Source organism: Vombatus ursinus, unplaced genomic scaffold (genome assembly GCF_900497805.2).
Source record: "Vombatus ursinus unplaced genomic scaffold, bare-nosed wombat genome assembly UNPS02014818.1, whole genome shotgun sequence".
Taxonomy (NCBI): domain Eukaryota; kingdom Metazoa; phylum Chordata; class Mammalia; order Diprotodontia; family Vombatidae; genus Vombatus; species Vombatus ursinus.
In genome coordinates, this window is record NW_020954596.1 from 2496756 (window position 1) to 2509440 (window position 12685).

Consider the following 12685-nt stretch of genomic DNA (forward strand, 5'->3'; position numbering starts at 1 on the left):
ATTGTAAGCTGAGCAAGTGTCCACATTTTGGCTGAGGCAGGAGTCAGAAGATAGACCCTGTCTCTCTTTTTTGGCCAGGACTAGAGACATTTGGGAAAAAAGCCAGATTGCCTTAATTTTTTTTTTTTAATTTAAACCATAGGTAAGTAAGTTGGTAAGAATTCACTTCATGCCCACTCATTTTGCATAATGTTCATTTTTCTTAGTTTGGTAGTAAAGCGATTGGTCGGTCAATCAATAAACGTCTATTACATTCCAGGCATTGTGCTAAGCCCTGAGGGTACAAAAGAGGCAAAAGAGAGTTCCTGTCCTCAGGGAGTTTACAGTCTGATGGAGCAGATAACGGTTTAACAAATATGTGCAAACAAGCTATGTATATGATAAATAGGAAATAATTTAGAGAGGGAAGCCATTAGAATTGAGAGAGTTTGGGAAAGGCTTCCTGTAGAAGATGAGATTTTAGCTGGACTTAAGAGAAGCTAGGGAAGGTAGTGGGTGGAGCTGATGGGGAGAGCATTCCAAGCATGGTGGATAGCCAGAGGAAATGCCCAGAGCTGAGAGATGCAGTGTTTTGGTTCGAGGAACAGCCAGGAGGCCAGTGTCATCGGATTGAAGAATAGATAGCAGGGAGTAGGGGTGTAAGAAGACTGGAAAAGTAGGAGGAGGCTAGGTTATGAAGGGCTTTGAATGACAGAGGCTTTTGTATTTGATCATAAAGGGGATAGGGAGCCACTGGAGTTTATTGAGTAGTGGGGTGAAGTAATTGGATCTGCATTTCAGGGAAATCACTTTAGTGGCTGAATGGAGGATGAATTGGAGTGAAGAGAGAATTGAGATGGATATACCCACCTGCAGGCCATTGCAGTAGTCCAGGTTGTGAGGTGTTGAGGGCTTGCACCAGGGTGGTAGCAGTGACAGAGGAAAGAAGGGGGCTTATTTGAGAGATGTTGTAAAGGTGAAATCAACCGACCTAGGCAACAGAGATTGAGTATGGGGGTGTAAGAGAGTGAGGATGACACCTAGATTGGGAGTCTGAGGGACTAGGAAGATGGTGTTGCCCTCTACAAAAATAGGGAAGGTAAGATGGTGAGAGGGTTTGGGGAAAAGATACTGAGTTTGGTTTTGGACATATTGAGTTTAAAGTGGATATCCATTTCAAGATGTCTGCAAGGCATTTGGAGATGTGAGATTGGAGGTCAGTAGAAAGGTTGGGGCAGAAGCTGTAGGTCTGAGAATCACTAGTATAGAGATGGTAATTAAATCCATGGGAACTGTTGAAATCACCAAGTGAAGTAGTGTAGAGGGAGAAGAGGATCCAGGACAGAACCTGAGGGACACCTAAGGTTAGAGGGTGTGATCTGGAGGAGAATCCAACAGAGGAGACAGAAAAGGAGTGGTCAGATAGGTAGGAAGAGAACCAGGAGAGAATGTCTCTTGAAAGCCTCCAGAAAAGAAAGTATCAAGGAGGAGAGAGTGATCAACATGTCATAGGCTATGGAGACATCTACAAGAAGGAGGACTGGCAGCCAAGAAATGACGAGTAACTTAGGAGAGAGCAGTTTTGGTAGAATGGTAAGGTTTCAAACCAGATTGTAAAGGGTTATGAAAAGAGGGGAGAGAAAGTGGAGACACCTATTGTAGATGACCTTTTTGAGTTTAGCTACAAAGAGCAAAAGAGATAGAGAATGATAAGTGGGAGTGGAAGGGTTAGCTGAGGGTTTTGCAGGAGGAGAGAAGCCATGGGCATGTTTGTAGTCAGTAGGAAATGAGCCAGTAGACAAGGAGAGCACATATCCATGTTTTAGCTGAGTTTGCCATAAATTATTTAATTCAGTGTCTTAAAGCTTAGAACTTTCTCCCAATGCATTGCCTCCAGACTCTCCTTCCCACAAAACTTGATGAAATTTTCCATGATTAAATAAAAATGAGATGTGGAATCCCTCCTGACAGTCTGGTAACTAACAAACCCATTTCCAATCCAAATTTTTTATTTTATTATTTAAAAAAGCATTAGTTTGTTGAGAACATAAATGCGAATCAGCCTTAGGCTTTCTTGTGAAATTTGGGTAGTGTTCAACCCAGCATCTTACTAAGGAAACCTGAAATACAATGAGTTTAGAGGAATTTGTTATGCTGATAAGTTTATTTCCATTTCCAATGTCATGTTAAAACTTGAAGTGTTTTCAGCTACTCTCAAGTAATTCCCTAGACTTATAAATATAGAAGGTAAGATTTCAAAGCTAACTGATTTGGGGCTACTTTTTGCTTAATTATTAGCTAAGTGGTTTTCTTAAAAGCATAGGTCTATGTCCTTCCCTTTCTCAGTAAACTCTATTGACTCCCTCTGGCTTCTAGGATCAAGTACAGATTATTGTGTTTGTTCGGCATCCTTGACAACCTGACTCCAGTTTATCTTTCCAGCCTGGTTATAGATTATTCCCCTTCATGCCTCTGATCCATCCCAAATGGCATTCTTGCTGTTAGAAGCAGCTTGGTGGTACAGTAGATAGAAAGAAGACTGGATCTGGAGCCATGAAGACTTGAAGTAAAATCTTGCCTTAGATACTCATTAGCTGTGTGGCCCTGGGCAAGTCACTTAACCTCTTATTGCCTCAGTTTCCTCAATTTGTAAAATGGGAATAATAACAGCACCTGTCCCCCAGGGTTGTTGTGAGGATCAATGAGATGATGTTTGTCTAGTGCTTCACACAGGGCCTGGTACATCAAGGCACTTAATAAATGCTTATCCCTTCCTCTCCCTTCTTTTTCTTTCCCCCTCTCCTCTCTTTATGCTGTTTCTCCCCCATGACCCTCTGCATCCCGTCTCCTTGCTTTTCTGCTGGCTGCCTGACTCCAATGCTTAGCATACTCTTCCCTTCCTCGGCCCCATTGAAGCTCTTGTTTCCTTCAAAGCTCAGCTCAGTTGCTGCCTTCTACATGGCACCCTTCCTGATGGCCCTGAGCTACTTTGTTCTTTTTTTATTTGCACTTGTATGTGTACATATTGTTTCCCCTATTAGAACATAAGATCTCTGATGGCCGTTCTTCTTGGGCTGTGTATCACCTGCATCTAGTACAGTGCCTGACACAGATAAAGTGTTTAATGAATGCTTAGTGATTGGTTGATAACCCACCAGTTGTTTGATGGGAAGTACTAAGTCAAAGTCAGTCATACATTTTATCTAGGAGTTTCCTTTCTGTGAATAAAAGCCTTAAAAATATGTTTGGGGTTTTTTTGTAGCCGTTCCGAAGTTACTTCAGTCATGGAATGCTCTCCAGCCACATTACCGACAATAGGTAAGGACGTTAATTGGGCCATACAAATATCTCTACTTATCTCTGGTGTCAGGTCTGTTATGGTTTGTTATTTTCAAAACTGTTCTATTTTAGCAAAGATTTCCTACAAGCTTGACTTATATATGAAACTGGTCTAAACCTTTAGGGCAATTAATGGTGATAAGTTTATCTATTTTGTTTGTGGGGTCATTGCTTGACCATGAACTGGGTGTATGTATCAGTTGCCTCAGAGTTTGCCCTGTTGGTCCTCAGGGCTCCTCCTTCAGGAGGAGGGAAACCTGCTTATGGGGACAGTGGACAGACTGTGGCCCTAGGTCTTCTCTTGGTTCTAACCCGTTGTAACACCACCAGGAGCACTAGTTCTCCATTCTGTGAAGGATGTAGCTAAGGGTGGAGATTCAGAAGGAAAAGGGAAATCATTTTTTCTTTTAAAAGCTGCTCCTCTCTACCCCACCCCAATACATGCTTAAAGATAGCAAACAGTTTTAACCTAAGAAAAGGGAAATACAACAAAACTAAATGTTTTACAGCATGGGCCAAGGCCATGATATGTCATTAAAAAGTAATTTTCCAAAAAAATGGAAATTTACCCTATGATGGAAATTGCAAGATCCAGGAAGGATCTTTTGTAAGATGAATATGGAAGGAATTCTGATTTCTCTTCAGGAGAAAAAAACAAGCCTCAGACATGACCGGCTAGGTAAAGCAGCAGCAGGTATAGGTGAGAGACTGTTAGACAGGGGAGTCTGGGCAGGGCTGGTCTTGAGATGAGGAAGACTGGAGGGTAGCAATCAGTGAGCCTGGTAAACAGGAAACTCAGCTAGTGCCCAGTGAGAAGCTCCTGTGTCTGAAGCACCTTTTACTGGTGAAAAGCCACTTGAGGCACTGAACATTGATGCTATTGCTGACCAGGGAGTAGGTATAATTATAATAACCACCGGCATTTACACAGCACTTTAAAGTTTGCAAAGCACTTTATAAACATTACCTCATTTGGTCCTCCTAACAACCCTGAGAGGTAGGTGCTGTTATCATCCCCATTTTATAGATAAGATACTTGCCCAAGATCATACAGCTAGTAAGTATCTGAGGCTGCATTTAAACTCAGGTCTTCTAGACTCCAGGCATGACACACACTATACCTTGTACCACCTAGCTTTCTGAATTGCAGCTTTATACAACCTGTGAAGAGCGGCTGGGTGGCTCAGTGTGTAAAGTGCTGGGCCTGGAGTTAGAAAGACTTACCTTCGTGAGTTCAAATTTGACCTCAACACTGCCTCAGTTTCCTCATCTTTAAAATGACCTGGAGAAATGAGCAAACTATTCCAGTATCTTTGCTAAGAAAACTACAAATGAAGTCACACAGTTTGACATAGCTGAAAAACGACTGAACAATAACAGTAATCTATGGCTCAGAACTGTCACTCTCAATTTACGTGGACCTAGGAAGCTTCTTTTTTTGGCTCATGTCCCAATCTGGGATTTCTATGTCAACATCAAGATTTGGCTTGTGTCTAGGTCTACCCACAGAAAATCGAAAGGGCCCTCAGGTCCCATTGCAAGCACTCAGGCTAACAAAGTATCCAGTGTAGAACAGGCTTTATTTAACCTGACCAAAAATAAAAACAAAAAACAAAACCAAAACCAAAAGACAGCATGTTCATCCAGAAACAATTAAGAAACTCTCCTTTCTTCTCATTTGGACCACCCCATTCACCCAGAAGGAGAAAAGTTGTGTTGCTAGAGAGTCAGGCTGTTCAGGCCCCATCTCTCCTCCCTACTCCTACCCCCCCACTCCTCCCACCCAGTAAACCTCTCCCAGGTCCTTATATGGTTCTCCAGATTTGTGCTACTACTTGAAATTTAACATCTGACTAAATTATTCCACTGATGATTATCAAAGTCACCTCTAAACTTCCAAATCTGATGACCTTTTATTATCTTTCTTGACCTCTCTGTGCATTGGCACTGTTGGCTACCCTCTCCTCCTAGATATTTTTTCCTGTTGGAAACTTTGTGATACTGTTCTTTCCTGGTTCTCCTGTCTATCTAACCACTCCTCAGTCTCCTTTACCGAATCATCCTTCGGAGATGTCCCCTAATTATGTGTGTTACTCTGTTTTGAGCCCCCTTTTTTAAACTCTCACTTGCTGACCTCATGAACTCTCATGGATACTTGACATTTCTATGTAGGTGCCTCCTGAGATCTACATTTCTAGTCATAGACTCTCTCAAGAGTTCAATATCACCAAATGCTTGTTGGACATTTTGAACTGTATGTCCTCCAGGCACTCAACACCAACATAACTAAAAAACAACAACAACAACAACAACAAAACTTATCTCCCTCCCCTACCTTTCTTCCAAACCTGTCTTTTTCTGTTTGGGATAACACCATCTATCCTGTAACCCAGGTATCACTCTCAACTCCTTAATTTCTTTCATCATATGTATCTAATCCAATACCACATGATCTTCATCACTTCTTGCCTGAACTATTGCAACAACCTTCTAATTGGCCTCTCTGCCTCAAATCTCTCTCCATTCTGATACATCCTCCCCACAGTTGCCAAAGTGATTTTCCCAAAGATCAGGTCAGGTCTGAACATGTCACTCCCTTTATCAATAAACCTGAGTGGCTCCTAATTATCTCTAGGATCAAATGCAGATTTCTCCATTTACCATTTAAATCCTTTCACAACTTGAGCCCAGCCTCTCTTTTTAGACTCATTCCATATTACTTCCCCATCATTGCGATGGTGTCGCAGGAGACAATGCTACCTTTCACCAAACATTTTTCATGGTCTTGTGATGAGGCAGATGCCTTAATGACCTTAAGGAAATTGCTTATATAGAGGAATAGGGAGCTGTCCTATTTTTCCTCAAAAAGTGACTTTTCCCAAGCAAAATGTCCTAACAAAAATATTGTTAATTGCTTGTTTAGCCCAAGCAGGCAGCCATTCGTTCTTTTTGGTTGCCACTCAACTGCAGAAAATCTCAATGCCAGCAACTTCAACTTTCCTTCTGAGGGGCATCTGGTGCGGAACACTGGCCTGGGAGGCAGTACAGCCAAGCACATGGTGAGTCACCTTTGCCACTCTGGGCTCTGGGAATTTGCCACAAGGCAGTGGAGGTGTGTAGATGAGGCAGAAACTTCCTTGGGTTCATGCCAGTTTAACCATTATCTCCAAGGGGCTGTGGGGCTGAGAAGGGAGTTGGTTGGCAATTAGGTACTTTAATTTTATAGCATTTCCAAATGAACTTTTAAAAATAGTGGAAGGGAGAGTTGTGGCATTTGGGTCATTAAGAATTGAGGGTTTTCCTATATACTCTTTGGTGTTCCCACATCGTCTCTGTCACATGAGAAAGGAAAAGAGGTTGAGATGCTATTATGTTCCAGAAAGAGGCTGTGACTTGGGGGAAGAGGGGTGGGATCAGGAACCTTAGGGACAGGGTGGTAGAATAGGTCCTAGGTCTGAGACATCCAGTGTCCTGTGCTGGCCATTTTCTCAGAAGCTCTGCTGTAGGTGCTGAGTTTTGTAAAAGCAAATTCTATCTGTGGCCATAGGCTCTGAGAAAACAGAGCTGGTTGACAACATTTTGACACCCTTGTGTGAGGAAAAGGGACTCTTTTGAACCTCTAGAAGACAGCACATAGTGTCAGCTTGCCTTTCTGAGCCCTTTTAAGGGGAGGGAAATAAATTTGATTTTGAATCATACAGAACCCTATTTAATTCACAGATTCTCCACATTGTATATAATCCTTGAAAAAGTTAAACAGAACAGCAAAAAGAGTGATATAAGTATACTTTTTAGCAGCATAAGTAAAATCAATAATTAAAGCAGAGGGGGTTGGGAGAGTGGCTTTTTATGGGGGTAAACTTTTTTTTTTAATAACAAATTGGCTGTTGGAAAATCTTCATTGGTTTCCATTAGGTATCCCTTTTCCACGTCAGTATCAGCCCTAGCCCCATTTCTCTCTGTTTCTTCCCGATGCCCAGGTTGTGCAATGTGTCTCTCCAAAAGGACCCCTCGCTTGTTCAAGAACCTATTTTTTTGGAGCCTCTCATGTTCCTGATTTAGGTAAGGGTCTCAAATTCATCATATCTGCAGTTTATATAATTAATACCTTCTCCTTCACAGACGGCTATGACTTCTAGGTTTACTAAAGCTACTTGTACTGAAGAAATGATGTATCTAGGTTAAGAAGGGAAGTTGTCAAATGAGAAAAAATCTTTGTATCATATTTCTCAGATAAGGATTTGGTATACAAAATATATAGACGACTAACACGCATGCATGCATACATACCTACATACGTGCTTATAGACATACACTTACACATATGTTTACTTTTTATTGTTAATAACTTTTGGTGGTTCTTTTGAGACCTATTTATTCATATTCTTTGACCACTTATCTGTTGGAAAATGGCTATATATATGTATACACACATATAAATGCAAATAGATTTCAAAAGGATAATTGAAAACTATTAACAACTTTATGAAAGAATGTTCCAAATCACTTATAAGAAGAGACATGCAAATCAAAACAACCCTGAGATTGGTTTTTTCTTTTTTCTTTTTATAAATTTATTTATTTATTTTTAGTTTTCAACATTCACTTCCATAAAATTTTGAGTTCCAAATTTTCTCCCCATCTCTTCCCTCCCCCTACCCCAAGATGGCATGTAAATTGATATAGGCTCAACATATACATTCATATTAAACCTGTAGGTTGTTTTTTTTTCCAACCCTAAGGTTTTACCACGTACTCAACAAATTGGGAAAAATGACAAAAGATGAAAATAGTCAATGCTGGAGGAATTTTGAGAAGATAGACTCACTAATGTGTTATTGGTAAAGCTACAAATTAGGACAACCATTTTGGAAATTAATTTTAAATTAGGCAATCAAAATGACCCAGAGATTGCACTACTAGGCTTATTTATACTACTTAGGAATAAGTCTATATATACCATATACACCAAAATATTCATAACAACTTTTTGTGGTAGCAAAGAATTGAAACATAGTCCTCTTCATTAGGAAATAACTAAACAAATTGTGGTACATGAATGTAATGGAATATTGCTGTGCTGTAAGAAGCTGCAAATATATTAGATACAGAGAAGCATGGAAAGATTTACATGATCTGATGCAGAGTGAAGTAAAACAATATACACAATGATTACTATGATGTAAGTGGAAAGAACAATCAAAAGTGAATGCTGTAAAATTACAAACAGACACAGTCCCAAAGAAGAGAAATGAGGAAATACCTCCATTCCACTTCTTTGCGGAGTTGAAAAGTCCATGGATACACATACCGTGTATACATTTTTAGACTTTTTTTTGATATATTCATTGGTTTTTCTATTTCTTTAAAAATAAATATTTCTTAACCTGATAAGGCTCTCTGAGATGGGAGAGGAGGGCAGAAGTACTGGGAGAAATTCTGGTGATGTCAAAAACAAAAGGTAGCAGTAAAAATTAAAAACAAAACAGATTACTTTTCAGGTGCTAATAAATAAGAACCCGGGAACTTTAGAAGGAATCGCAGCTTTATGTTGGTAATAAGAGGAAGAGGCAGAATGAATTCTTACTCATGGTTCATGGAAGCTTCGTAACTTTAAAGAATCCACAGAAGCCAACCACAAAACTGAACCATTCATTTTGTTGCTCCTAGGCCTCTGCTTTGGTAGTTTAAGCTAGTAGTCAGGCTCAGGTACTGAGAATGTGGAATGCCCCAGAGCACAGTGCGATGAAGGGGGCACAGAAGATTGGCATACCCTAGTGCAGATGTCATTTATTTAAAACAGACAAAAAAACTTAAAGAAGAATAGTGTGACTTCTTTCAGAGCCTGGCATGCTTGACCTTTTCTGAAACCCAGAGGTTCCAGACTCCTTCAGGAATATTTGAAAACCTTGAGTTTTAACCCATTTTTAAATATTGTTTGTTTTATAGGAAGCACCAGTGAATTGCCCACGAAAAACATGCAAGTGTAAGTTATTTCACTTGGTTTTTCCTTCCTTCCCATTTGGTGATTCCTGAGATGTAATCATTGTGTCAGAGCCTTTACTGGGACTGACATTAGATTCCTAGAAGGGAGCAAGCAGAGCCTGAAACTTGCTGTGGGGTTCCTAGATGGGCTGCTCCCCTTTGGTACCCATAAACCACTGAACGCCTGGGTCTGCTCATACTGCTTTGTCGTGAATGATTGCTGGACTGAGCTGCTTTGCTACCCTGGCTGTTTCTCACTGTGTTTATGAGAACTTAGGGTTGCCAGTGGTTGCCAGTGGAGAATGTTCATTTGGATTATGTGAGAGCACTATAAAGTTTTTCCCGTTACTTCTGTATAGATTCTGTAAGAAGGGAGCAGGAAAACAATTTGGTTTGAGTAGATCTGCAAGAGTTTGGGCTTGGCATGCAAGTTAGACTTAATTGTTCTTGGTTTGGATAATACCTTTTTAAACTGAGTGAATGGAGTTTAGAAGTCAGTGTTCAGCATCTTCTAGTTCATTCAGTGTAGAATAAGTCTGTCCTATAAGCAGAATAGTTGAGTATACATACTCTGCTGCAGAATCGTCTGCTATCTCATTTTGTGGGAGAACTTTTTTCCCTTTTGCAGGAGCAAAAATGCAAAGTCACCTGTAATTCTTGTTTCAGGCACACGAGGACCTCTTTGTTCAGTTTCAACCACTTCTTTTGGGTTGATTAATAAATGAAATTTCAGATATTTTGGATTATTGCTTTGTGGCATTTCCCCCGATATATTTGAGTTCCCTTTTTATTTTATACTGTACCTGCAGTTGATTCCCTTGTTAGCTAGACCTGTGTGACCTAAACCCAGCATTGTTGGTTCCACTTGGGATCATGTAGTTCTGGCAAAAGTAGAAGCAGAGGTATCCTAAACAATAGAACATGTCTCTCTCTCTTAGTTGCCAAGTTATGTGTCCTCCATGGTGAGAATCCTATCTGTTGACATGGTTATTTGCCTGCTGCGTGAAGGAGCACAGATTGGAAATTCTCATCAGGGTGAAGAAATATCAGTGAAGAATGATGTAGTTCTAGAACCTTTTGCATTGAGGGAGGACATATAGCAAGATTAACCCTACAGAGGTGATCTCTGATTGTATTTGGGGCCAGAATCTGTGAAACTCTACATTTAATGCTTGTGTACACGCATCAGGAACCAAATATTGGGCATGGCCCTAGACTATGTCTAGTGTCAGGCAATCCAGACATCCCCAGGGCGTGAGCTGACGTTTTTGAAGGTTACTGTTTATACTTTGTCTTTTTAGTGTTTCCTGTCTGACAATACTAGTGTGCATTGGTGTATATGTTTATTTTCCCAAAAATATTCTTCCTGTGAACTTAATAGGCACTACTTTTTTCATCTAGAACTATTTTCGTCCTGAAGTCACTAAGAGTTCATATTCTTCATGAGAAACTTAAGAGTTTAGTTTTCCCCTTAGGTCTTACGTCTCTAAAATTGATTATCTGTGCCTTCACAACAGATTGGTGGTACGCCCACTGAGGAACAAAACTCTCAAGGTTTGGGGAGCCATAAATGCTACAGGATTTGTCCATTCCAACCCTGGCAGGACTGACTTGATAAGCTTTCTCTTGGGGCTCTTGAAAGCTGCCAGTAGTTTGAGAGAGAACATCTTGGATTACTTTTCATTCTATACCTGGGTGTAGACAGCTCATCTGCAGGCGTTCTCTTGGACCTGGGACCTGGAATTAGGACATTGCTTTTATTATATCTAGTTCCTGGCACTGAAACTTTCTCCATATATGACACATAAGAGGGAAATCTCTTGATACATTGTGCTAAGGAACCACTCTCTGTAAGACACTGCTTTAGGCGTAGATTAACATGTAGAGGTCTGCCATAACCCTCCTAAGAAGGGTCAAATTTGTTTGAATATTCCTGCCTGGCATTACTAACATATATCAAGTAGAATATGGTGCAGTGGAAAGACCCCTGGACACTTGGATTCTATGAATTTCAACACCCTTATCAATAAAACTGGAGGACTTGGATTCTATGAACATGTAACAATTTTAAAATTAAAAGAAAAATAAGTTTAACATATTGAGGTTCACACCTTATAAGCATTTTATTCCTTTATGTGCCTTGATTAAATCTGTCCCTGCTTCTACTGACCTTCTCTCACAGTTCTTTCCCCCTCCAGCAGGCAAAACAACAGGGTGGGCACCCAGTTCCTCCTAAGGGTGCCATTACTCCCATTCTTTTGTGGATAGGTTGTGTTATGGGCTAATTAATTCTAGATTTCCAGTTCTCCCAAGTAGGCAGAATCTTCATAGACTGTCCTGGAGCTCTCCAGGCATCCTGAAGAAGATGATTATCAGGTGTATCCATTGTACGTATGCTGGCCTACATTGTATTTGGCCATCTGTTTAGGAAGTATTCAAAATCTGGCCAAACTATGAACCTCAAGGCTGCCTTTGCATGGTTTTTACCTTCCTTGCTCATCCAGACTGAACCAGTCTTAATCCCTCGCCCATGAAACTGGCAGGAGAGGGTATGGAGGCTAAAAAAAGAGTACTGAGATGGTCACAACCACTAGTAATCACCATGAGAATCTGCCCACTAATAATCTGTCTTGGGAAACTCTGATCTAGATGCCAATATCTGTGAAAACCAGGATCAAGGGAATGACATTCCTGGACAAAAAAAAGTCTTTAAGTAGTCAGTTTGTCATATTCATTTTGTTTGTTAAGAAAGATGGTTGACTTCTTGACAGTACCCAGGTACTCAGATATAAATTCCTAATCTGCATGGAATTCAGAAATTTCTTAACTGTAGGATCTCTTTTAGCTTAGCTTTTAGATGGTTCCTCTTCACAGAAAAGCTGTTTCTGGTGTGTGAACACATTCAAACTCCAAAACCCCAACAAACTCCATAATTTTTAAAATTAAATTTTATATTTTCAGTCAGCAAAATTCTCCCTTCTCTCACCCCTTGTTACAAACACATAGAGCCAAGCAAAACAAATTTCCACATTGGCCATGCAAGACAGTCTTTCTTTACTTGTCACAGAACTCAAAGCACTTGAAAATAAACTTACTCTTAAACTAGATACTTTTTTCTTACCATATTCTCTATCATTTAAGCACCTATGTGGTGGCCCAAATGCATTCTATGGCCACTCAGTAAACTGTCTGCACTTGTATTCTACCCCTGCCTCCCTAAATGAATCAGATTTAGAGTCTTCTAGAGGTCTGCCCACCTTCCTTTCCATTATAGCCCTACTCTGGCTACTGGGGGCCCTAATAGAGAGTGATTCATATTCATAAGACAAGGCTGGCTCGGTGAGGAATATTTTGAGGTACCTCCTCATTTCTCTACAGTTCA

General features: G+C 40.3%; 1 protein-coding gene across 3 annotated transcripts in view; it reads left to right on the forward strand.

Moving 5' to 3' along the window:
• CUNH20orf194 (chromosome unknown C20orf194 homolog) overlaps positions 1–12685 on the forward strand; it is a 170525-nt gene that overhangs the window by 66452 nt on the left and 91388 nt on the right. For all 3 annotated transcript variants that reach the window (XM_027836287.1, XM_027836288.1, XM_027836289.1), the window contains 4 exons: positions 3242–3297; positions 6242–6377; positions 7299–7380; positions 9268–9304. In XM_027836287.1, the coding sequence (XP_027692088.1) occupies positions 3242–3297; positions 6242–6377; positions 7299–7380; positions 9268–9304 (311 nt within the window). The remainder of the gene's footprint in view (positions 1–3241; positions 3298–6241; positions 6378–7298; positions 7381–9267; positions 9305–12685) is intronic.